We start from the raw sequence: 26119 nt of genomic DNA on the forward strand, positions 1-26119 counted from the left end.
TAAGAAAACCCCGGGCTCTGTATTCAGAGCAGGGCTTGGCTCGAGGCCACGCACGGAACAATGAGGAGAAAACAAAATATTGAATAGCTGCTTGTTCGGCGACCCCGGCTCCTCTTGGCCACGCAGGGCCCGGCGAGAGGGAGTTTGTGTGTGTGTGCCGGGGCAGCTCTCCCCTCGCTGGGAGCAGCCCCTGCTCCAGGGCTCTCAGGTGGAGCAGGAGCAGAGCTGGCAGGGAGGCCGGCCGGGGGCTGCACGGTGCCACCTTGTGCTGCTGGTGGGGGTGGCTTTTTCTGGGCTCGTTTTGGGTTGGTTTGGGGGGTTTTTCACCTTCTTGAAGCGTTCAGTGGCTGGCGTCTTTTCTGTGACACAAGCATCAGATGGCACAAACGTCCTTGTTGGGTGTCTCGCTGGGACAGAGCCTGAGAAGAGCAACCCCCCGATGCACTCCTTCTCCTGGGGTTTAGGGACCCTGATTTAAGGACCCTGCCCCGCTGCGGGCTTCTTGGGTGGCCTCGGGAAACACTCTCAGCTCTCTGTCTGCTGGTGGCCTGCCCCCCTCCCTGAGAGCAGTAGGGGAGAATTGATTTCCAACAACAGAAGTGATGGTTTAAGGGAGGTGTGCAATACATTTTTTTAAACTTTTTTTTTGTTTTTGACAGTGTTGCAGGAGGCTTTGGGGACTCTGTGTAGAAGCAGAGGGGTGGGCGCCCTTCTGCAGTGGTGGTGAGCCACATGAAGGAGCTCTCGGCCCCTCGTCGAGCTGCAAAGAGGCCGCGGGGCCGTTTCTCCTTTCCCAGAGATGAACAAACAGCAGCAGATGCCCGTGCGGCTCTGTCCCCTTCGCTGCTGGAGACGGAGAATGTGAACTTTGGAAGCGATCTGACTCCATCCTGGGCAAGCAGCTTTGATCAGGGCCTGGGGAGGAACCCGACACCGCGTCAGCCTAAGAGCCACAGAAAGCCGAGCCAGAGGCTGGGCCAGGTGAAGTTGCTGCAGCTCCACTGATGGCAGCTGCAAGGCCTCACCCGCTGCTGTCCTTGGAGCTTCCCTGCGGCCCTCCCGGCGCTGTGCACTTGGTTTTGTGGGGTGCTTAGAGGGGTGCTCCACCGCTGTCGGAAGCCCTGGCGAGAGCACTGAGATCCTTCAGCCAGAAGGTTTCGCTTTGTGGACACAGGTGGAGCTGGAACGGAAGAGAGGAGCTGAGGATTTGTTTTGTCCCATCACTCGGCTGTTTCCACTGGAAATCGTTTCTGAGAAAAGCCTTGCGTGAGGGAGGGGGCAGGAGGTTAAAAGCAAAACAGCCAAACCAAAGTAGTGGTGAGTGAATTTGTTGCTCTTTAGAGCCCGTTCCTCCCTGTCACGGTTTGTTTTGTTGCCTTACCCCTGCTCAGAGGACGTTCGGCCGCCTTTACCTGTGCAAGAGGGTTTTTTTTTAAACAAAGACAGAGTCATAAATTATCCACGGTGTCTCCTGCAGTGACGGAATTTAGCCTGGCTTCATGTTTCACCCTGTGCCAGGGCTGCAGGCGGGCAGGGTCCCGGTGACTGGTGCAGAAGGGTTGGGTTGGTTCATCCGACCTTACAGTGGCGTGCCTGATGGCTGTGCTTCCCTGCTTCTTGCTGGTGTGTGTCTGGGCTAAAGGGGGATAAACTTCCCTTTCTCCCAGCTTTTTGGTAGTGAAGTTGTGATGAGGATTGCTCTGCTGTTCCTGTTGCTGTTTCCTTGGCTCCTTTATGTTAAGCATCTAAAACTCTTTCATGATCTCTTCCCCAGTCGTTTTCAAAACATATTTGTTAGTATTTTCCTGCTTATGTAACATTCCCGAAGTTTTTAGGGATGGTACCAGCCTGGGTGTTCCCAATTCATCGTTAAGGAACCGACAGCTGTAGAAAGCTGCTTTTAAAGGAGAGCCCCGCAGCCAGTTTGTGCTGGAGCCCCTCCTGAAAGGCAGCAGAGGTGCTGGGCAGGCTGGAGGTGGTGCTGGGACGTGCGGTGGGCTCTTGTTTTCCTCTCTAAGCATTTCTGTGCCTGCATGGCTCTGATCTCAGCCTTGCAGGCAGGGACAAGGTGTTGCAGTGACACAGCTGGGGGCGTTCAGCCTGGCCTCATCCAGAAGCCAGGGAGGCTCTCCAGGTTCCCAGGTGAGGATGATACCACCTCAAACGAGCTTCAGCTATGTTTGGTCCAATAAGAATTGGAACGAATCGGGGCTGCGGTGGGTCTCTTTTCTGAGTTCAGGTGAAAGGAAAAGTGAATTTTTCCAAGTGTCCCCAGGTAAAACTAAGGAAGACCTCAGGCAGGTAAGGGAGGCAGCGTTCCCACAGCAGTCGCTCGGTGTTGCTGGGATTCTTTTCCTTGCGTTCATCTGCAGGAGGAAGGAGCCTGAGGGGGGCTGTTTCTTGTTTTTTTTTTTTTTTTTTTTTTTTTTGTTTGTTTTTTTTCCCCTGCCACCAATGTGGTTTAAAAGTCAGAGCACAAATTCCCGGACGTGGTGAGAAACCTGTGACCCCTCTCAGCCGTGGTGTTCGTCAGAAGGCAGCTCGGTAATAAAGAGCCTCCGATGTGAGAGGAGGAGGGAGAACCTGCTGCTTTAATTTTGTTCACAGCAGTGGGCCAAACTTGGTTCTTTCAGTGCTGGCCTTGATAATTGGCTCGATACGATGCAGGAATCCGAGGCGTTGCGTGTCTCTGGCTCCGTAGCTGCTGATGGCACCGAGATGACTGCGAAGGCTCCTGCAGGAGCACGGGGCACATGAGATCAGCAAACGTGCTCCAAAGGACAGCCGGGCACTGCTGTAACGGGGCCTCCAGGGGGTTAACTTGCATCCAAGTTGCCCGTACGAGTGGATTGTGGTGCTTTAGGCTCTGGGGGGAGATGTGGGGTGGTTTTCTGGCCTAAACCCGCATCAAGTTTGCGTCTGGTTGCTGGGAGCCGCCCTTCAGGGGTCCTGTGGTGTATTGCACAAGCACACAGTTGCAGGTTTTCTTCCTTTCTTTCTTTATTCTTTTTTCCAGCTACCCCCAGCTCGCAGGCACAGCCAGCCAAGCATCATTTGTGTTGCTTTTTGCAGCCGTCCACAGTTTATTCGTCATCTTTGCCAAAGTCCTAGCACCTGTTGGGTGCTCCTCCTCCCTCTTTTTGGAGGAACGTTTAATTATGGCAGGGTTTCCCTCAGAGCACATCCTCCGTTCAGTTCCCTAATTGTAGAAATCTCTGCAGGATTCTCCAGATGGGGGATAGAGGATAATCTTCTCAGAGCTCCGGAAGAAATGTGATGCCAAATTACAGAAAATAGATCCTTTTTATTAAGCTTTGGGGCGCCTTTTACTCCTATTTTAAGGTGATCTGCTGTTAAAGGGGAACGTTGGATAAGTGACTGTCCTTCTTAAATAGCCCTCAACAACCTTCCCTGGGCTGCTAATAACCTGTTAGGTTAGAAATTGTGAAATGATTGAAGTCTGGTGGAGTTTTTATTGCTTTTTCATTTGGTTGCTTGGTTGTTTTTGCCACTGTTATCATCACAGGCAGGAGGGTGAACTTGTGCGTTTCCCTCTTGCTTCTGCCTGGTCTCCTTCTCAAGCTGTGAGCTCTACACGAGGGAATGCTGGCAGGGCACTTGTGGTGGGCAGGTACAAAGATCTGGTACAGCAAGCACCAGATCTGCACGTACCAGGTAAGCACAGACTTTGGAGGGAAGGAATTTCTCCTCGGCAGGGGAGGCTGAGGTGACAGCTCTGGATTTGACTCTGTGTAGTTGTCTGCCTTTATGCTGCTGTGTGGCACCGGGGACGTACGCAGCTTTCGGTGGCTGAACTTTTGGTGCTCAGATTTCCAAGGTGGCTAATCCCAATTTTTGTTTCTCTTCCAGGTCTACGCACAACGAGCTAGAAAAGAACCGGTAAGTAGCTGAGGAGCTGAATTCTGAGAACCGGGAGGCCAGCGGGTGGTAATGTGCTTTAACCTCACCACAGGCAGGTGTCTGCGATCAGCTTAGGCAGCTGGGAGTGACCACAGCCTGTCACCTAGTTTTAAAACAGGGGGGGGGGAGACGCAAAAAGATCTGAAAAAGCAGCCCTGTTTTTATTTTTTTTTTTTTATTTTGCTCTCTGAAAAGGCAAGAAGTGACCCAGTTTTGTGACTAATCTGTATGCAGAGCAAATACTGTTCTTCTCCTGACACAGTGAAATCTGATTGGGGCACTTCCCATACAGGAGGTTGCTACGGGATCAGGTTTCTTGGGTGCGGGGTGAGCTGTGTTACCGTGACCCCAAAGGGCAGGGCCCTGTGCTCTACACCCTCTCCCTCCCACCCCTGGGCTGGGCTGGGCTGCCATCATCTCTGCAGCAGAAGCAAACGCCATCCTAGCAGCAATCATTTAACAGGGGATGGCCAAGGATACGCAGAGCCTCCAGGTGAAGTCTGCGTGTGAATTCAGACAGGATCTTCCCGTGGAGATCAGGAGACCTGGAGCTGAGTACCCCATGTGCCGTGTTGCCCCCACATCCATGCCCCGCTGGCCCTTTGCGTGGTGCAGGTGGCTTCTTCCTGGCTGTGCCTGTACCTCCTGGTAGCTCTGGGAGTCCGTGGGCTTTTTTTGCCTTCCTGGGGTGATGCAGGGAGGTTTTTTATTTCGGTGATGTTGCTCTCCTGTCCCCATCCAAGCCGTGAGCTCTCCGGGCCCAGGTGGAGCTCTGCTGAGCAGCGCCGGTCCTGGGCTTTTCCAGTGCTCTCTGCAGCTTTATTCACCAGTGAGGGGAAACAAAACGCAGTGCTTGGGTCTGACCCAGAATGGAGGGTGCTTTTTTTCTCCATGACAACAGTAAAACCGTCACTAATTTTCAATGCAGTAATTTGCATATCTAATTGTTCCTGCACACACTGCTTGTTCTCCGCGCAGCTTTAGGGCAGAGCTGTCCCTGTCCTTCCCTGTACCGTCGTGGTCCTCTCACGCTGGCCAGGTTTTGGTGGATCCACGGACAGCTTTTTCTGCCCTCTGCCCCTTGGGAGGCAGGCAGCAAAGCTTCAAACCCTGTGAGTGACCCGTTCCCTTGGGAACCTTCCAGTTCCCAAGGCACAGTAGCCCAGGTCTGTCTCTGACATGGTTTTACAAGCCCCTGGTTTCACCCTTCTGGGAAGGACACGCATTTAATTGCACTGGGTGGTCTGCACAGGCAAAATCCTGCACCTGGGGGTCTCCTTGGTCAGGAGCCCTCTGCTCATGTCCCTTAATGCCAACGTGCCAGGCTGGAGCATCTGCGAGCCCAGCTGGACCCCATGGAGCCTGTGCTGGGTTTGCAGTGTTTGTTACCAGCAATCGGACCCTGAATTTCCTGCTAGAAGCATGAGTTTCCAAACTCCATGGCAGCGTTTTCTGAGTGAGGAGAATTGCTTCCCAGTTAGGTTTTCACCGCGTTTTATTTGCTGCGTTGTTAAGTTTGTCAGCGTCTCCAGACTTAACTGTGGCAAAGATAAAAGCCCTGATACTAATGGCTTTGTGGCTGGCAGGTGCTCATTTTCCCTATTATTTGAGATTATTCCTTTTGAATCTCACTGTTATCTCCATTATTGACACACACTGTAATTTTCAAAATTGTCCACTATTAGGTCTCTGACTCTGTTTTTTTCCCCTCCTGTCTACGAAGAGCAGCCTCCCTACAGTCAGTTAAGTTTTGGTTTAACCCCTTCAACAGTCGCACGGCTTCTTTCAAGCAGCAGCAAAAGGCTAGCAGAAAAGCAAAGCTCTCCCCCTGCTTTTTGAATATCCAGCTTAATTTGGTTTCACTATGGTAGAGCTCATGAAATTCTGATGCGTCAGGATTAAGAATATTTAGCTGTTCATGTCCAAAAGTAACCAGAACTGTATTTTCAGAAATTAAAGCAGTGCCTTGAGCTGCACTCCCTTTCTTAGTACCTCAATATTTCACAAACACTGGGGTGTTTCCACGAAGGAGGTGTTTGATTTTGTCCCGAACGTTAACTGCAATGTGTGAGCCACTTCCCTTCCTGCTTCGATTTTGTGTTTTTTATCTAGAGAGATTGCAGGGACATTTATATAAGGGGCTCTGTTTGATTTATAAAAGATTAAAGTTAATTTGTAGTTATTATCTGTCATTAATCCTCATGTTAGAAAATTGTTTGTGTTTTCTACTTAATGGGGATGTGTTTCAGTTTCCCTCTGCCTGGGATGACTCAGAGCTTGCATTTCAGCAAGAAGCCGGCGCTCTGCCTCTCGTGCTGCAAGGCGTCACCAAAGCAATGCTTCTTAGCCTTTTAACACGCCTACCAAAAATCTGACTCCCGAGCAAAGCCCCATCATTTCCTGAAAGAAAACACCACGAAGTGAGTGACTAAAATAGTCCCTCTGATAGAGCGATGTTTTCCCAAACAAGCACAAATTCAGGTTTAAGTTCCATTGAACGTGTACGTGTGTTACACACAGCACAATTACCCGGTGCTGGGAGCCTTTCAGACACCAGCCAGCGTTGGGAGGATGTGGTCGGTGCGGTGCGCGGCGCCCAGAGGCTTTCCTGCTCCTCTCTGAAGTGGCAGTTCTGGTAAACCGAGGTGGTGGCGGGGTCTGACACACGGTGCATCTCCGGGTGGAACAGGAGGCGTGTTTAAGGAGCTGTTGAAAACATTTTTATGTTTTTATTTCAGGCTTTTTACACATTGACCTATTTGCTTTTGGTGGCGATCGCATTGTAATACAGCAGAAAGGAGGGAAACGGAGCTGAGTAGCTGGATGAGGAATGAGTTATTAGGGCTGGTTTTGCTTCTGGTAACAATGTAGCTCAAGCAAAACATAGAGATGAGGAGGGACAAAGACATTGGGAGAACCGTTGGAATCAGCATTTTCTGAAGATCTCACAGATTTTGTCTCTGCAAAAGGCAACTTGTTTGAAACAGAGAAGGACGAAGTCTAAAGGCAACAAAACTGCTCCTAAGCCAAGTTGAAGTGTTGTGCTTAGTGGAAAGCAGAGTGAAGTGGTGTAAGGTTGTTTCTCTCTGATATCTTTTGAGATGATCAGAAACAAAGTGAAGAACATGCATGTAGCAACATTCAGTGCTGTGCTTTTTGAGCCTTTTTGACTCTTCCCAGGATCTCCCTTCTAGCTTCTGTGATTTCCCAGACGTTCTTGCTTTAGCATAAGAGAAACAGTTAAACGCCGAGTATTTCTCCAAGTGGTCTTTAAGCAGAGCTGACTGTTGTGCTGGGTTGTGTATTTGAGGAAGCAGATGAGATAAAGGAGAAAGCCCTCCTGAACGTGCAGGAGAGAACCATGACCCGGCTCAGCAGCCTGGTTCCCTTTCTCTAGGACAGGGCCTCGAGTGCATCTGTACTAGCAGGATGCTGGAGGGAGGGGAAAGCATTTACCTACAGAACATGGTGAACACAACGCGGTTAAATAGCTCTGGCGTTAAATGGTGCAGTCATGTTGGTGTTATCGGGGCTGGGAGGTGGAGGGAGGCGAAATGGAAGAGGAGTGAATCCCTGCTCCTCTGCATGACCCTGCCTGGCCGTGCCGCTGTTGTGCGACACGTTCTTGCCAGGGCAATGCGATCAGTGTTTGTCTTGAAGCAGCTGATCAATGTGGTGTTGAGTTCCCTGCTGTTTATCCAAGAGAGAAACGAAATCCAAGAAACGAATCCAGCAGATTTCATTTGCTCTCCGGAGCGGGCTTTGTTGTCGTGTTCGCTCCGTGTAGCAGCCGTTGACAGCACGTATTATTTTCCTCATTAATAAAACTTGGAACCTGTGACGTTCCCTGCAGCAGTCAGGCCACGGCCAACACAGCTGAGCATGCATCTTCTGAAACATCCAAAGGTCAGAGCACGCCGTGATCCACTTGCTCCTTGGGGGAGCTGCAGCTAAACCCTCCCATCTCCGCGGCCGGTAAGGAACAGGAGCTGGAGTTGGCTGTCTGTCCTCGGCTCTGCCGCTCGGCTGGCACATTTTCAGCTGGGACAGAGATTTCTCAAGGGAGCTGAAGGATGCTCTGCCAGTTGAGGAGGTCTGGTAACTGTTACACGGCCGTGCCCAGCTTGGTTTAACCAGAGAGAGCATCTGGAGCTTGTGGAGCAAGGTGATGGGAGAGATGTTTGCTCTGGGGAAGTCCAGGGGTGGTCACCAATGTTTAGTGTCAGCTTGCCTATTTGCTACCGTGCTGTTACTGTGCTGCTGTGCTCCAGAACTCAGCAGCCAGGTGCTGCAAAACGGGGAGCTGCTCTCCTTCAGGCCAGGTGCCCCCATGCACAGAAGTAGCGTTTGGAGTCACTCCGAGTCAGAAGTCTGCAGAGGCTTTGTTGCACGTCGGCTGGGTAGCAGAACACTTTGAACTCTTAAGTAAAGCTGCTGAAAAGAGACAGTTTCCCTGCCAAAATTCAAAGGAAACAAAACGATCTTCATTTTGTTGGAAGACCTTCAGCACTGCTCATATCGGAATTCCAAGTTTCAATATCTGTGTGTGTGTATCTGTTTTGTTATTCAAAGCGATGCGGTGAGGAGTGAATGCCTACGCGGCTTCCTCTCTGCTCCCAGCTCTCGCCTCCTCCCCTGTGAATCCAATAGCAGATGGAGAAGGAAGAGGAAGAAGAACAATGCTGCTGCTTTGAATAAACTATCTCCAAGCAAGATGTCTCGGTAATGCCACACAATAAAGTCACTGCTGTAAGGCAGTTCTCAAAATCCAGTGCTCACCACAAAACCCTTCTCAACTAATGTGCTGTCGGGACACTTCCTGATGTGTTTTCCTCCCAGAGCATAGAAAGAGGCGTCAGCATGCTCTGCTTGGCCTTGCCTTAAAGGTTAAGGGTCTGATGGTGAGAATCCACTCGTCCTTTTGCCTCCCAGAATGGAGACTTCAGAGGAGGCCCTGCTCCTAGAAAGCCACGAGCTCTACTGCTGTGTGTCCCTGCTTGCTGGCTGTGTTCTTGCATTCAGCATCCTGGACTTGATGTTTCCAGAGCAGTGAATAGAACAGGTATCAAAATAGTGCCTTAGGGTTGTTTTACTGTTTTCAGGGCTGCAGGAGGGAGTCTGGTCGCTGCTGTGGATGTGTAACAAAAGCCGTCAGATGCACAGAGATAATACCTAATCAGGAGTCTGCATCAGTGCTGCTTTGGTTCTTGCCTCTCTTCCTAAACTTATCCTCAAGTGTTGCCACAGTTTTCTTTCAGGATGCTGTCCTGAAAAACAGAGGCTGGGCAAATCCCCCTGGCAGTCCGTGAGCTTGGGCCCGGGAAGAATCAGGCCCCAGGTGGGAAGTTGAGCGCTCGGCTCTCTTGGCTCAGTTTTCGGTCACGTCAGGGCTTTGTACTTGCCATCTCTCCCCCAGATGCGGCTCGGGGGACTTTGCAGGTTTGGTTTTTGTAGTCATTTTTTTCCTGGGGTGCTGTTGGAGTGCCGAGGGCCAGAGATGGTGATGCAGCAGCTTGGCTTGCTTAGGTGGCTGGCGCTGCTCCTGGGCCTGAAGGCGCTACGGGCCAACAGCCACTCGGGGAGCCTCAGAGAAGGTGAGGTAATAGGAACACGATTTCTGAGACAGATTACGTGGGAACTGCGAGTTTCAGGACGTGCTCTGGGGCAGAAGCGAGAGCTGCCCACAGCTGTGTGTGCACTGACCTGCTGCTGGTGCACGTGTGGGGCTACTGCAGCAACACAGCCCCGTGGGGGCATCCCACAGCGATGCCGTGAGTCAGGTCTTCTGCCCAGTGGTCCATTAAAAAAAATTACTGGCTGTCCTTTGAGGGCATTTTTTTGTGTAAGTTGCTGCCTGAACGTCACTTCCCATTAGCCGTGGGGTAAGGTTTTCTGTCCCTCCTGCCTGGTAATTACTTACCTTTGAGGATGCGTTCGGAAACCAGCATGACTTAGGGGAAAATGCACGGCTTCTGCAAAGGGCAGGGCTGCAGCAGCTGCCTCTAGAAGTTGCTGGATCCAGGAGGGGCTGAGGGAAAGGGGGAGAGGTGACTGCAGCTGATACAGAACAGCTCCTGCACCGAAACCTGCCCTGGAAAGAGGACAGGAGCCTGAAAAGCGGCGTTCCCTCACAGGCTGGGTGAGTGGGATCAGGCAGCTCGTGCGTGGTCCCTGCTGATAATGCCGCGTGCCCCACGGGTGTGGTTTATCACGGGGGCGGCAAACAGCTGCTCACACCTCAGCCACGCTTGTACGTGCGCCTGTAGCCTGCCGGCCACGAGCTGAGTGCTTGCCCTGCTCGGCTGCAATATCTGAACACGTCTGATCGGGCAGCAGCTCAGCTTTTAGTGACCCTCAGGTGGATACTGGCTCCCTCGCGTGGGTACGTGCTGCTCCCCCTGCTTGTCCCTGAGGTGCCAGGGCTGTGCCAAGGGCTCCTGCACCCAGCACCATGTGGTGGATAAAGAGGGAGGACACGGGGTAGGTGCTCACCCCTCACACGAGAAGGGGTCCCAAGATGGTCACACATCTCCGTGCCCACCTCTTTCGGAAAGCCCAGGACGGAGCCCCGGCTGTGCGTGCAGCTCGGGCCTTGGCTTTGGTTTTGGCTGTGCCCTCCTGCCTCCAAATCTGAGCTGCTCTCAGCAAGGAGCACCAAGGGGCAACCAAGGCTGTGTGCTGCCTGGATCCTCGAGGCCTGCTGCCTCCTCCTGCTCCCCCACGGCTCGGGACGCCCGCTCCTTGCTGAGGATCAGCTCCTGGCTGCGGCTCCTCCTGCTACCTGCTGGCCTGCACGTTTCTCTTCAGCTGCTGCTTCCTGAGCCAAACCCGAGCTGGGAAGTGACAAGTCACGGTGCTGCCACGTTACCTGCAGCCCCTCCTGGTGTTCTCTTTGCTCCTGTCCAGCTGTTGGTGCCACTGGAAAGTTTTTCCCTAACATCTAACGAGGAAGAAAACTATTTCAGCATGGTTCTAGGAACAAAAAAAAAAAAAAGCCATCCAAAGCTGAGCGCCTCTGTGTGTTCGAAGGGGAGAGCCCTGGATGCTGGATGTAGTCAGCAGCTTTCACAGCAAGACCGAATGTTAGATGCGACGAGTATGCAGAGCGATTCTGGCTGAGATAAGGGAATGAGGAGGGAAAAAAAAATCCTTTTCCTTCTTCTGACCGTGCGTACGCCACTTCACCTACCCAGAAAAGCAACGCTGATGCCAAAAGAAGTGGGAAAGCGGCCGGGAACACTCTGTCTCTGGTGGATACCCGACGTTCCCTGACCCTGTAAGGAGGAGCGCAGGCACTGCTCTGCGGGCCCTGACCTCTTTGAAACTTTTCTTGGCGTGGAAAAGCAGCTCGCAGGCTTGGTGCTCGCTGGGAAAAGCACATATGGGGATGTGTTTCCATCCCTTCAGCGAAGGGGGAGGAGAAGGGAAATCTCATTTTTCTTTTTCTTTCCTAAAAACCCACAAACCTTTCTATGTTTGGTCTGTTCCCAGGTGGGATCCTAACCCTTTTCCAGCTGGGAGCACACAGACTGAGTGAGCGTAAGGCAGCTGATCCTCGCACAACCATTAGTTTACTCAGCTGCAGCTGTTCTTGCTTGGGGGGAATTAGAATTATATCTGTCTGTGGCACTGCTGGCCGAAGCTGGGGTCAGATCGATCTTCTCCAGCTGATCAGGAGTTCACTAGGAGGAACAATCCTGAGTTTTGTAGTGGGACTGAAAAATATTTGATCCACTTTCATTTCTTATGGGTGCAGGTCTGCCTAAGGAAATGATTTCCAAGTGGCCAGCTTTATGCTTTCTTCTGTTTGAGTTTTGAGCAGTCTTTTATCTCTTCACCTTCACACATGCCCAGAGAAGAGGAAGAAAACGTGAGGAAGATGCTGAAGGTAGTTAAAGGGAAAGGACAAGGTACAGGCACAGGTTTGGTTTGATTTTTGCTTTCTCTCCTGAAGTCTACATAGTTATAACTTTCTAGGTGATCAGCCCTGCTGCTCTTTGGAAGAACTGTTTTGGCATCCAACCAGGCTGTGTTAGCGTGCTGTACCGTACCAGCTGGGCAGAAGCAAGATGTGCTCTCCAGCACCACTTCTCAGCACCTTTCCTGGGGTGTGAGGCCAGGACGTGACTCACCTGCTGTCGTAATGCCGGGAGTTGAGGTTCTGCTGCTGAATAACACGTGTACTTAAATTAAACCTGTGTGGCACTTAATGCCAGCTAACTCTTAGACCTTTGAAATATGTTCCTGCTGTTGTGTGTGTGCTGAAATACACACCCAGCAGGAAAAATAATGCTCTTAGGTTCTCTCTCCTAGCTGCAGTGCCTTTTTCCAACCACACATCTAGTAATGACCTTGGCTGGTAATTCCTTTTTCCAGGGGAGTCTGAGGTTAAATTTAAAATAATTTTACAAGGTTAAATCACGTGCACTGCTTCCTCTGTTCCAGATGCGCGCCCTCTGTACCTGAGAGGTACAGGAGATATTGGATGACTCCCTAAATATTTCTGACAGCGCAGAGTGGCGTTAGATGAGCAGCACATGCTTTCCTTCTGGTAGAGAAGACTTTATGTAAACAAATATTCCACACGGTCCTCTTCTTGGACTATTTTTTTCATTAGGAATTAAGATTTTCTTCCATGAGGTGAGGAAACTGGAATATATCAGGAAAGAAATGTGTGGGGAAAAACTCTGTCCTGTCTTGCGGACAAGAATACTTCTTAGTAGCAATAGCTTAGCTGTGTAATTTAGGGAATAGCTTTAATGACAAGAATGACCGCTGGTAGCACATCAGAATGTGTTCTTGGTTTTGGCGTATTCCCTGCTCGTTATTTTGAAGGCAGGAGATAGTTTTCACAAATAACAGACTGGTAGCATCCTTTATTCTTTCACTGGTGGACAAGTGGAGAGCTGGCAAAAGAAGTGAGTGCTGTGTTCAGCTGCCCAGTGGAGTTACTGGTGTAAAAACTAATTGCATTCAGCACCTAAATCCAGGGTCTTTTTTGTGTTATAAAGAAAGAGAGGCTCTGTTTTGAGATCCTGTCTGTCCCTTTGCTGCTGTGACACCCCGTGCACCTCTGGAGCTTTTCTGCTGGAGCCGGGAGAGTGGCCCAGGGGCATAAAGGCGCCGCTCTCCATCCACCTGGAGGAGGCTGCCTCGTGGCTCACGTTCTGTCCATCTCAGGTGGCATTCGAGGACCTCTGCAGGTCCCTGCTGATTTCTCTGTTTGCTGCTGTGAACCACGCTCGCTTTCTCCTCGAGAGGCCGGGAAGATCCGAACTGGAGAGCTCTTCTTGGCGGGCGGCAGCTCCGGAGGCAGGCAGAGCTTCTGGGCTCAGCATCGCCGCTTGCCAGCACCTGAAATACCTCGGCTCTGCTCCTCAAACGCGTGGTGCTTAGCCAGGAAACCCGACCGGGAGCATCAAGAATAGCTGGCGAGTTCGGAAAAACCTCGGCTATCTTTGCTGGTGACCTAATTCTAGCCCTAAAGCTGAAAATCCGTGGGTCGCAGCAAAGCAGGTTAGTGTGTGTGTGTGTGTGTGCTGAACGGCATGGAGCAGGACACCAGGAGCAGTGTCACCGGGCTTTGAGGCTGGGAGCATGCTGCATGGCCCCGGCAGGGTGATTATAATGGTGTTAGGGAGAGCGGGGCACAAGGCTATTTAAAGAGCAGGTCTCTATTTTTACCCGCCTTCTAACAGAGGTGGTGTTTTTATCAGGCTGGACTAATCGGGGCTTTCTAATTAGCCGGGCTGGGCTGCACGGTGGTGTTGGAGGCTTTCTTTGCGTGGTCCCTGGTTGTTGGTGCAGGGTTGTGGCCATGCCTCATTGCCAGGGCAGCGGGGCTGTGATACCTGCAGTGTCAGGAATGAGCATCTTCAAGGTGGTGCCAAATGATCTGGTGCAGGAGGTACCAAGATGTGACTGCTGGCAGCAACCGGGCAGTGTTTTAGGGCAGAAAGAGAACGTGATGCAGAGCATTTGTCTGTCATGATGGCTGTAGGGTTTCGGGTCCTGTTGTAAGCACAGCTGAGCCCTAAAGGGGTTTGGCTGGTAGCATCGTGTGCTGCGCTACAGGAGGGCGAAGTTCGGTTCATTAGATGCACCAGGGATTCAAATACTTCGTGGCTAATGGCCAGGATCAATAATAATAGGTCCTCAATGCATGATTTTAGGGGGAGATTAACTTTGATAAGTAGTAATAGACTCTGCTCTGGAGCATCTGTTGCTGTTTGACATCTCCTAACTGTCTAAATCTCCTTGCTGTCAAAGAGAGGCAGAGAGCTGTGGAGGAGCTGGAAGGGGAGACGAGGAACTGATGAACGGGCGCCGAGAGCGTGGCACTAGCTCTGGAGGAAAACGAAGAGGCAAGAGAAAATGCCAGGCATTGATTTAGTCGGCTCCTCTGCTGGGCAGACGGCCACCTATGCTGCTCTCATCACCTTCTCCTTGCGAGCTGCGGGCTCTTCCATCTCATCTCTTACTAGTGAGCTGGAGCAGGCTGTCCCACTGGGGCCTCTGAAGATCAAAGGTGTCAGGAAAGGAAGGGCAGTTCTGCCAGTGCACAGCTGAGAGGTCCTTCTGGAGGAGGCACCTTCCAAAATGATACTTTCTCAGCATATTTTTTTTCTTTTTTACTGTATCAGTATTCAAATTTATTTATTTATTTGCCCTTCCTTTAAGCATCCCAGTTTTGGGAGGCATGGGATTACGGATGGTCTCTCTTTTTTTTTTATCGTTTTATTCATTTAAATCAAGATTCTCTGCTTCAGTCCCCCAGTTCAAAGAGAAAAGCTTCAAGATAGGCAACAAATGGGACCCAGAGGCCCAGCAGTTATTGCGTGAATAAAAAAAAAAAAAAGCTCCAAATACAGCACTGCAGCTTCAGAATCGTAATGTTGCATTGCTCTGATTATTTGGGGCCTGCCTGGTGCAGGATTTGAGTGCAGCTCTGAGATCCTGTTTAGACCTCAGCGCGTTTGGCACTTGTGGTTTTGTTCCAAAGAGTTCCCGGTCCTGCAGGCTGTCAGAAAGGGAGACAGAAGCAAAAACCTGTGGAGACAGAAGGACAGAGGCCAGTGGGAGCAGAGCTGAGCAAGCAGTTCGGCGTTCGCGGTGTTGCACCGGGTCAGGGTGAAAAGGAAGGCAAAAGAAACTCAGATGAAAGCGATCCCGTTCCCTGACGTGCCCCCTGAGATGGGCGTAGGGCCCTGAGATTGCAGAAGTGTCCTTTGCACAGCTGTGCCCGCGGTGGTGTGGCCTTGGCTCCTGGAAGAAGCAGCTGCCTCCTGTCCACGTGGCTCCAGGTGTGTGCAGGGCCAACGTGCCCATTTGTAATGCAGCATCGAGGTTGGTTCTGTTGTCATTCCTAAATTTATTTATTTATTAAAGATAGAAATGCATTTAAAAAAATCAAAAGGCCTTTTTTTTTTCCCCCGATTACTTCTTCATGGTGCATTTTGTTAGCACTGCGGTACCGGTGTGCCTCTGTGCCAGGGAGCTGTGGGGAGAAACGGACTGGAGACAAAGAGGCAAATGCACAAGGATCTCGTTCAGCGTGGAGCAAACAAACAAATAAATAACCACGAGAAGAGGCCTGGATTAAAATGGGACAGAGTGGCTTGCTCCGAATGATGTCACGGCTCAGGTGGAGGCCATCAGCTTCTAGCTGCGTGCTTCTGGACCGGGTTTCCTCCTAAACCTTGCCGCGTCCCCGCTGTCGGCAGGCAGCGCGCGCGTTTATTGCCGGCTGGCCGGGAGCCACGGCAGCTCCATTGTTCGTGGCTCCGGGGCTCGCAGCAATTACATAACCTCAGCAGCAAGGAAAACGCGGCCTCTGTCCTCGGCGCTTGACTGGCTTTCGGTTTCGGATGCAGGTACTCGGCAAAATCTCCTCTCCTTCTGCTGGAGATGGGCGTTCAGTGAAGCAGGGGTCAGGTCCTTCAGCGGAGAGGGTTGGGTTTGGCAGAGGGTTAGAGATGAGCGAGGAGAAAACATCCTCATGTGATGGCTGTGAGAGATAAAGGAGTCTCTGACCTGCACGTTGCTTATAGGAGGAAACCATATTTCCCCCCGTTTTCCCTGCCCTGTGTTTTTTTTTTTTTGCACGTGTTTCTCATTACTTTTATCTCCAAATCGTTCTGGTCCGATGAATTATTGATGTGCGGTCACTTGTGTTTCTCCAGGAATTGCTTGCTTTCCCCAGCCATCCCTCCTGAATTTTTTAAGCCATCTATTCGCCCTGAAATCCAAACAAAGTTGCTGCTATCCAATTTCAGGGTTAAATTAGACCCGACTTTGAAAAGGTGAAGAGGGAGGAGGGCAGAGAGGGAGGCTGGCGATGATGATCTCCGTGTTAGGATCTTCCTTGTGCTGGTGCTTTTGGTGCTGCTTTTTGTTCTGTTTTGTTAACTTCTCTTGGAGATCAAACACCCGATCTAGCTTCCGTGGGACCTGAGTGAATTCCTGCACTGAGCACGTGCTGAATCTGTTGTTGAACTCAGGCCCTGTGGACCTGCAGGCATGGTACGAAAATATCTGGGAAATGCTTCCCTTTTCCCTCCGACGCTCTCTTCTTTCAACAGGAGTTACAATTCAGCAAGATTAGAATTCAGAGAAACTTTCTTGGTTCAGTTTCCATCACTTCTGCCCGTGGTGGAAGAAAAAACCCCTTGGTGTAGCAGCAAAGCAGCTGCAGTCCCACTAGGGATGTTCACAAAAGCTGGTGGCTTCTGTGCCCAGCTTGCTGTGGTGCCTGGTGGGGGAGAGGTCGAGCCCTACCCCAGCCCTTCAGACACATCCCCAGAAGAGTGGGGTGAGGAAATGAGGAATTTTTTTTGCAGCCAGCCCCGTTCCCGCAGTGCAGTTGCGATGCAGGCAAAAAGGAGCCCGGCTCCTGCAGGGGGACTTGGCTGCGGGCTGTGCACTGAGCCAGCTGAGGCGAGGAGTGAAAAGCGTGCAGAAATCAAGGTTTCCTCCCAGCGCTTTATATAACCCGAGCGGGTGATGTCACTGGGAGAGGAGAGGAGAGGGAAGGAGAGCGGGCTGTGGAGTTGCAGCCCTCTGCAGCCAGGCACAGCCAAGTGCAGGGGGAGGCACGGAGCCGGGCTGCTCCCCTGGGGGGGGCACGGGGCAGAGCCTGGGGGCTCGGAGGAGGATGGGGGGGAGGTGTTGGGGGCTGGTCCATGCAGGTAACCCAAATCCAGCTGGAGGATGTCAGGGTGAAAGAGGGGAGAGCCGCCTCCTGTCAGGTGCTCCCCGATTCCCTCTGCGTGAGCCTGCACATGCAGCACCCGCCTGTGCTCAGCGTACAGCTGGGGGAGCCTGGTTTTACCGAAGCTGCTGAAACAGGAGGAAGGGCTCCGGCTGCTCCCGTCTCCCCTGCAGGCAGCGTGCAGAGGCTTCAGCCTTGCCTGGAAGTGCAGTTTCCTCCTCTCCTCCTCTGCCTTCCCTGGGACCGGGGCAGCGAGAGGCAGCAGCGCTTTGCACCCAGCCAGAGTCACTCCTCTGGTACATAACAATAGGGGCATTTAGGCTTGTTTTCCCAGATACTGGCAGATGCCTCAAATATTGCCATAATCCAGCAGCTTACAGGGGAAGCCGTCGGGCTCTGTCTGGAGCCTGCCCAATGCTGGCATTTCCACTGAGCCCAAGAGCCCGCAGCGCTGCTGAAAGCAGGTAAACAAGGGGAAAGGCGTCCCTGCCAGGGCTTGACCTTGGGATTACGGCTGCTCAGGTACAGCTACGGGACCTGATAGGGAAGATGGATAGCTCTGTGGCTGCTCTCCCTCTCTCTGAACCAGATGCAAATGGGAAAATGGGGACCCCGTGTGCTGGGGAGGCAACTTTCTGCCAGCTTCTCCGGTCCTTCTGCAGACGAGCCCTCCAGATCTTTCGTCCCCTCTCTGCCCTTGTTTGCAGAGCGACTTCCTTTGATCCGCCGTGGTCCTGGGGCACAAGGCAAACTGGTGGGTGCCGTGCTGCTGGTACCTGCTGCCATCCTTTCACCTGGGTCTGGGCAATCACTGAGTGCTCATGCCCAGAGCTGTCTCTGGTCCCCAGGACCTGGTTCCTGGTGCGGGGCCTTCCCCTTGTTCCAAAAACCGGTTCAGAGACCCAGAATGTCCTTAAGGGCGTGACTTCATCCTCCTCCTCCTTCTCCTCTGGCTGCCAGACATCTGATCAGCCTTCCCAGGAGGATGAGCACAGTGTGCCCCAGCAGTGCCCTGCCACTGCTGGCCCTACAGGTACCGGGCAAAGCACCTGCGGTGGGTTGGGTGCACGCAGCCCCCGTTCACCAGCCTGTGTGTCAAAAAGGGGCTTCCAGGTAGCTAAAACCCAAACCGGAGTCAGCCATATGGGTTTAATGCCAGCACAGTGTGCCCTGGAGCAGTCTGAGGAGGAACAGAAGAGCGATGCCGTTTTCTTCTGTAGTTGTTTGTTTGATTCTTCAGATTTTGGTCCTTCCCCAGTTAATATTTAATGAAAAGCACATGGTCGTCAGGGCCCTCGCTGGCCGTACGCAGCCCCGTGGCTCTTCTGGAGACAGAATGATGGACCCTTTGTGAGGAGATTTATAACAGAAATACTGAGGGGCTCCCAGCCCCGCCAGCGAGCGCTCCTCGGCGCTGACAGTTCATCAGCAGAACCCCTGACCCCTCCACCCTTAATCATCCTTGCTTGTCACTGACATAATTGCCTGATTACAGACTCCTCTCCCCCACCCCTTTCAAACCGGGAGCAATGGTGAATGTGAAAAACAAATGGAAATGAACTGTCCGTGCTCTTTATTTTTTTTTTCCCCCTGCGCTGAGACGGCTCGGGCTGCGATGCCGTTTCTTTGTGTCTGAGCAGGGCTCGGGATGGGCTTTCAGGACCCTTTCGCACCGGTGTTGCTGGCATGTGAATGGCGAAGCTGATGTCATTGTGTTATTGATTGGGATGACAAGTTTGGACATAAATCATTAATGTCTGGGAAAGAGAGAGGGAGGAGGAAAAAGGCAGCCCACGAGATGGCTTTCCATAAATCTGGCCTTCGTTCCTGCTTTCGCGGTGCAGAGCGGGATCAGCGGGAGCAGTCCTCCTGTGCAGCCTGAGGACGACGTGCTTTACTGCTCCTGAACCATTTTCCCCACCTTTTCGTATTCTGCAGAAAATGGCTCAGGCCATCAGCAGTGCTGTTGTGCTTGAAATCGTCTTTGGAGAGGTGCTCCAAGGTCAGCGGGGTGACCTGGGTCCGAGGAAGGAGTACGGGTGCCATGCTTGGGAACTGCAGTCCCTCTAACTCTTTTAATTGCCAGCAGGGAGTGTTTAGGGGTGTTGGGCTAACCGTTTTTGCTATTTCCTTCTTCATATTTTGTGCAAAGAAATGTTAGAGCTGTTACTTAGATCACAGCAATGTCCAAGTGTGCCGCGGGTAGCGGTCATTCCGAAATGCCTCCACAGATGTTCCCAGCACAGCAGCAGGTAGCTGGGGGAGAGATGAAGCCTCCAAGATAACCGTACCCTTTGCGCCTCGGCTCTGCACAAAGTTCATCCATTGAATCAGATTAGCAGCTCAAACGGCAAGAAAACAAACAGCGTGTGCCAGAGGTTAGCAATCGTGCGAGTGTTGGTGGGCAGCTGCTGTTTGCGGTGTAAATAGCTCGGGGCAGCCCATCCTGGCACCTGCGGGGAATCTCGTGATGCGTAGGGACAGAAGGAAGTGTGAAAAGTGCCTCCTAGAAGGGAGGCAGAGAAGGAAATGGCTTTCCCTTCCTGAAAGCACGGCTCTGACCTCCTCTTCTCCCCCTGCAGCCGAGCTCACCTCCGCCTGTGTCTCGAACGCTTGAAAGTTCTGATCCCGCTCGGACCAGACTGCACCAGGCACACGACGCTTGGGCTGCTCAACAAAGCCAAAGCACATATCAAGGTAAGAGCTGCTTCTCCCAGCTGCTTCCTGGTGGGGCTGGTTTGGAACTGCAATCCCACAGCTCCTGCCATGGGCAGGGACACCTCCCACCAGACCCGGCTGCCCAGAGCCCCATCCAGCCTGGCCTTGAGCACCTCCAGGGCTGGGGCAGCCACAGCTTCTCTGGGCAGCCTGTGCCAGGGCCTCACCACCCTCTGAGGGAAGAATTTCTTCCTAACATCTAATCTAAACCTACCATTTTTTAGTTTAAAACCATTCCCCTGTGTCCTATCATGACACTCCCTGACAGAGTCCCTCCCAGCTTTCCTGTAAAGCCCCTTTAGGCACTGGCAGGCTGCAGTGAGGTCTCCCCAGAGCCTTCTCTTCTCCAGGCTGAACAGCCCCAGCCCTCTCAGCCTGTCTCCATGGGAGAGGAGCTTTGATTATCTTCATGGCCCTCCTCTGGACTCGTTCTAATACTTCTTATACTCGTTCTAATTCTTAACTACTGGCAGCACACGTGGATCCGTTAATATACATAGATAGCTGTTATTTACATTTTATGTGTGTGTATATATAGAAAGCAATAAGCTAGCATTGTCTCCTCGGTTAATCATTTATCATCACTACAAACCACTTTGTTGGGAGAGTCCATAATGAACTCTGGTACCTGTGGGGATGATTGCAGGAAAGCAGGGGCCTTATTCTGCATCATGATCAGTTGTTGCCAGCAACAGCTCTTAAAAGGAAAACATACCTGCTGGTGAGTGACCCCATTTGGATGGGAAATGCACCTTTTCTGATGTGCCAGTGAGTTTCCATTGCCAAAAACGTTGGTGCAAATCCCAGGAGGGTAAGCCAGGGCTGGCCTGATGAAGTTCCACGTGGGAACCAGCCAGCCCAGCACTCATCTGGTTTCACTCCTGGCAGAGCGAAGCCCAAAGAGAAAACACAGCATTGTCAGTATCTGGAGAAGGCTGAAACCCTTTGTCACAGCCCAGGATGGTGGGAGGGAGGATGGGTGGCGAAGGAGAAAAAGCCCTGCTGAAGGGACAGGGTTAGCCTGAAATGACTCCTCCTTATGCAATGTGCTCGTCGCAGGAAACAAAGAACAGCGCCCTGGTAGATTTCCCAGCTGTGATCAAAGAAATCTGTAGTAGGTTATGTAAATCACTTACTAAATAGAAAACTGTTTCTGAGAAATCCTGCTAAACCATGCAGCAAGGAACAGAGCTCCCAGGGCACGTTTTGATGTGACAGTTGTAATGCCAGGCTGGTTTGGGTAAGGGACTCGAGGCCCCTTTGTGGGCAGATGCGGTAATGCAGGGGGCTGAGCTCAGGCAGAATGACCCACAAAATGCTACACATCCTGTAGTTTCCTCTGGAGAGGCTGTCTTCAAAGCCTTTTTGATACCAACATGTGTGATTTATCAGAGCTTGGGAACAGGAAGAGTTGTGAGGAGGCAGCACAACTCCTGGGGACAGGAAAGCAGCTCATTTCAGAGCTCTTTTGGAGCTTAAATCCTTCTGGGACCTGGGAACGTCTAAGTAAAGCAGGTGGCTGGACAGTGGAGGTGGGAGGGAAGGAGAAAAAGAATGAAACCTCTTACTGAGCCATATTTCTTCATGTCAGAAACTTGAAGAGACCGAGAGGAGAAGCCAACACCAGCTTGAGAACCTGGAACGAGAACAAAGATTCCTAAAGAGAAGACTGGAACAGCTACAGGGGTCTCAGGAGATAGAGCGAATACGAATGGACAGCATTGGCTCTACCATTTCCTCTGATCGCTCGGACTCGGAGCGAGGTGGGTGCCACCGGGCTGGCCAGGAACCCCCGGGACTCTGGGAAGAGGGGCAGGAGGCAGATCCATTTCTTGTCTCAGCTACCCCCTTCTCTCTGACTTCTGGTATTCAGGCTACTGATCTTGCTCCCACATGTACACGCATACACATGCACACATGTATATTTGAAAAGTTTTGCCTTTTGCATGTTGCCATCGTCATCTCAGGATGGTTTCGGTGGCATTTAAAGTGATCTGTTTTTCTGAAGAGCTCTAAAATTCGAAAGCATCAGTTACACAGAGTAATTTGCAGTGCTCACAAGGTGGTAGATAAATGCTTGATGCTGAAGGTGTGATACTCATTGTCCCTTTTTTGTGTCTCTCAACAACACAAAGGGAACATCTAAGAAAGATATTACTGGGGCTGGAGCAGGTGTTGCAAAGCAACTTCCATGCTCTCCCGTGTATTTCCTGTATTCGGGCCCACCATGGCATAACCAAGCAAACAGAGCTAAGCAAACTGACTCTAAAAATTCCAAGAATCATTCTACCACCACCCCCCTTTCTTTTCCAAGCTTCCTGTACTGTTCTTCTCAGTTAAAACTGGATAGAGATGGTCTGAATGGCTAACTGAGTTCATGTAACTTTCTTTTTTGAAACACCTCTGCTGTGGATCCCAGGTGGGCACAGTAGATAGTTTGGTATTTACTAACAGACTCAAGCCGTGTAGTTTGGGTTTGAGTCCACAGTCTGGAAAAAAAAAATCCTTTTGGAAAATTCCTGCATGCTTGGAAATCAAGATGTCTGATTGACTAGGCAGGGGTAACTTTAAGGGTAACTTCATGCTCTGTTTTTTTTTTTTTTTTTTTTTTTTTGTCCTCTGTTTTACCTGTGATTTCTTTTTGTTTGTTTGTTTGTTTGTTTGTTTGTTTCCACACTGGGGTGATACCATTCCAAAGAGCAGAGGCAGAATAACAAGTTCAGTGTGTGAGATGGCCCACCTCTGCTGAGAGTGTGTTTTGCATTTTGGAGGAGTCAAGCCCCTTTGCAAGGTCCCTGTGAAAAGCTCCAGGCTGGTAGCTAGTCCCTTACAACCCATGTCCATAGCCCATCCCACCCCAAGGGAAAACACCGAGAGTCTTCCTGGTAGCTGGCTTGAAGGAAGCAGTTGGGTCTGTGGTGCTAACCTGTGTGTGTTTCTCTCGTTTCCCTTTTTAGAAGAGATTGAAGTGGACGTTGAAAGCACAGAGTTCTCCCATGGAGAAGTGGACAATATCAGCACAACCAGCATCAGTGACATTGATGATCACAGCAGCTTGCAGAGTATTGGGAGTGACGAGGGTTACTCCAGCGCCAGTGTCAAGCTCTCCTTTGCTTCCTAGAACCAAGTGAGATGACAGTGCAGGGCGAAAGATTTCACTGGGGTGATCAAACTGGGTCCTAGATGCCAGTATCCTCTTTCAGAAATGACACATTGACAGCTAGTCCTGAAGAGACCTGTAAATAAAACCTCTGGGGTAAGGGAAGAAACCCACGCGTTCATTTGGTCACGTTACCAATCCCAATTCCTGCTGGCCAACAGTTAGACCAAACCCTAGTCCCATTGAAGTCCGTGATACCCATTTGTTTCTGTGGGACCTGGATCTAGACCTTAGCGATGAAACACTTTGTTTTGAATTTCTTTGTTTGAAAGAGGATACTAGAGACTCATCCCTCTCTTCCTGTCATGAGATCTGAGAAATGTCAGATTTTCTTACACTGCATTCAGGTTGAACAACCTAGTTTAGGCCCTTCTGAAGAGCTTTTGTGGCCCTAAAAGGGCCATGTCCTACAGTTTCTCACAATCCAATGCTGTTGTAATGTAATAGGAAACCTGTGAGGGCATAAGTAGCCTAGAAGCAACAACAGTAATGATAAAGGTCTCGTTCTGTGCCCAGAGAGAGGGGCGGCAAAGAGAGATGTAGAGGGGAGAATACCATTCAGCTCAGCTTTCTGTTGGACATCATTTAACAAGCAAGTACCTCTGACGCGTGGCTAAAGCGAGGGGTACACGCTTGTAATCTACCAGCACATCATGGGCTGTGTCGTGCTGTGAGAGCGCCAGCAGATCTCCCGGTAGATGCGTGCCCACGCGCAGGCACACAGCCAGCTGAGGACAGAAAGAAACCAGCACACACGAGAGGTGACATGCCAGAAAGTCATGCCCAGATACTGAGCCACTATGACCTTTTTATTTGAAGAGATTTTTTGATAAACATTTGTAAATGTGTTGGGAGGGAAAACACCCCAAGTCTGATGCGTCTTTTTAGAGCTTGTCCATATTAAACCTTAGATGTCTTTTATATGAATTTACGCCACGAGAAGATCTCTGTTTTGATGAAGCACTTGACCCAACGAAATGCAAAATGCTTTTTGCCGTGCACACAATGGATGAAGGCTGTGCTAGCTGGAGAAGGCCAAGTTTGGTGAGGGTTCCTTTGGTTTTCTTTTTAGAATCATTCCCTCTGCTGACTTTTGAAGTTCCAGTCCAGTAGTTAACCTAGTTAAGCTCAGCACGTCTCTCACGTTAATGTAATGTTTTGACTGCACGTCCTGTTCCCGAGGGCCTTGCCATCTTACCTGTGCAGGTGCTGTTAAGAGCTATTCTAGCAAATGTTTTCTAATTTTCTCAGAGATGAGCATTCTAACCTGCACTTTGAGGGCTTTGCTGTTTTTTTTTTTTTATTATTTTTGTCTTTTTAATGGCCAGGATTATTTCGTTTTTTCCAAGTTTTAAAAACCTTGATAGAGTCCTCACCTATGGCATTGTTTGAAACTTTGTATATCCTTAAGTAATTTAACTACCCCTCGTTACTAAGAAAAGAAGAGGAAAAAAAAAATGCTTTATAAAATTCATAACTTATTGCTGATTTGAATGGGTTGTTAATTTCAGTCCTTTAGACTTTATTTTATTGTTTTAGGTAGGGTTGGGCAAAAAGAAGTAAATAAAGTAAATAAAAAAAAATAAAGACAACCATATTTAGCAGTGCAGTGGAATTGTGTTTAAATGTTAGCATATGGTCCCCATTAAAGTAGCACTTTAACGCCATTAAACATTTCTGTATCTGAAACGAGTTGTGTTCTTCCATCTTGGTCATTCGTGTCCCTTCAGCTGAGCCGTTGTTCTTCTTGTGCCCTCTGATCCCGTGGAGAGAAGATCCTGAGTGGTTCTGCTGTCGAGTTACGCGTTGCGGTGAATCACCTCTGTTTAAATACTCTGGTGTGTCCCCCGCCCTCCTCCAAAACCTGTTGTCCCTTGTAAGGGGCACAACACCCGTGCTTGAGTAGAGAAATAAGCTTTCTGTGGCTGTGATGAACTATTGCTGGGTTTGTGTGGTTTTCTTTTTTTTTTCTTTTTTTTTTTTTTTATTAATTTGTTCATAAAGTCTGGGTCAGGTTGCTGTTAAGTGTTTTCACTTGTGTGTGTGTGTGTAACACAGCACATCTGTTCTCCTGCCTTCGGGGAGGGGACCTGGCAGGAACAGGAGCTTGTCGCAGGCTGAATTGAGCTCCAGGTTAATTAATAGGGCCCAAGGGTTTTGGGATAAGAACATCCTGCTTGCTTTTATGTTTGGGGTCCACGTTATCTGCAGATGACAGGAGACTGGGGCAGTCCTCTGAGTGCTGAAGAGAGGAAAACTTCAGCTCGAACAAGGCCTGGCTTATTTAATCATTATTGCTTTATCTGAAAGTGTCTTTATAATAATAACTGCTAAAGACGAAAGTTTGGTTGCTTTGGTGCTGGAGGGCTCGCTTTGGCAGGTCATAGCAGATTTCAGCTGGTGTTTGGATAGTTCTTGATGAAAACATTTCTCTGGCTTCCTGAGGTTGTTTTTCCTGCATTACTGCTGCACTGTAGGCTTTCTGGCCTTTTGTGTGTGCTTGCACCCCACACAGTCTGTAATGCTCATCGTGTTCATGTGCTGCTCTGGGCTGTTACACCAAATGTTCAAGGTGACGGATGGGCTCAGAGAAGTCGCTATCAATTACTTTTAGATGATAGCACAGGCTGGTTATGCTGGATATTAGTTAGGTGATTGTAATAGTTCCTTCTGCTCAAAAATGTATGAATCTCCTGAATTGTCCCCATTGTGGCAAGCTAAAATAGCCCAGTGTCCCCGCTCTGCTTTAAGATCATGTCAGCTTTCAAAGCGTCCCCAGCTTTCTAGTAGCAGCTCTGAAATCCTGTAAAGGAGTAAGTATCCACAGGTACAGACCCAAACCCTCGAGGGGCAGGTCTGTCATCCTTTGGAAGCCCTCACATTGCTTAACTCTGAGAGAACATCCAGAATAACTCGTGTTCTTACCACACAGTACTGTGGGCATGGCATCACGTTTCCATGTCATCTCTGCAAAATTGAGTGAGATTCTTTCTCTGGTTTTCTTCATGCATGCTGTTGTTTGTGTGGTCTGTTTATGTTTGTGTTAAAACAGAAGCACTAAACCCGTTTAATTTTACAGGAATACGCTGCCTCTCCCTATAAAAGAGAGT

At 50.4% G+C, this 26119-nt stretch overlaps 1 protein-coding gene across 2 annotated transcripts in view; it reads left to right on the forward strand.

The window, feature by feature from the left end:
- MXI1 (MAX interactor 1, dimerization protein) overlaps window positions 1–24701 on the forward strand; it is a 43355-nt gene extending 18654 nt beyond the window's left edge. For both annotated transcript variants that reach the window (XM_032191553.1, XM_032191554.1), the window contains exons 3-6: window positions 3871–3900; window positions 19714–19828; window positions 21441–21612; window positions 22807–24701. In XM_032191553.1, the coding sequence (XP_032047444.1) occupies window positions 3871–3900; window positions 19714–19828; window positions 21441–21612; window positions 22807–22970 (481 nt within the window). In that variant the 3' untranslated portion in view covers window positions 22971–24701. The remainder of the gene's footprint in view (window positions 1–3870; window positions 3901–19713; window positions 19829–21440; window positions 21613–22806) is intronic.
- Window positions 24702–26119: the final 1418 nt, after the last annotated feature.

Source organism: Aythya fuligula, chromosome 7 (assembly GCF_009819795.1).
Source record: "Aythya fuligula isolate bAytFul2 chromosome 7, bAytFul2.pri, whole genome shotgun sequence".
Classification (NCBI taxonomy): domain Eukaryota; kingdom Metazoa; phylum Chordata; class Aves; order Anseriformes; family Anatidae; genus Aythya; species Aythya fuligula.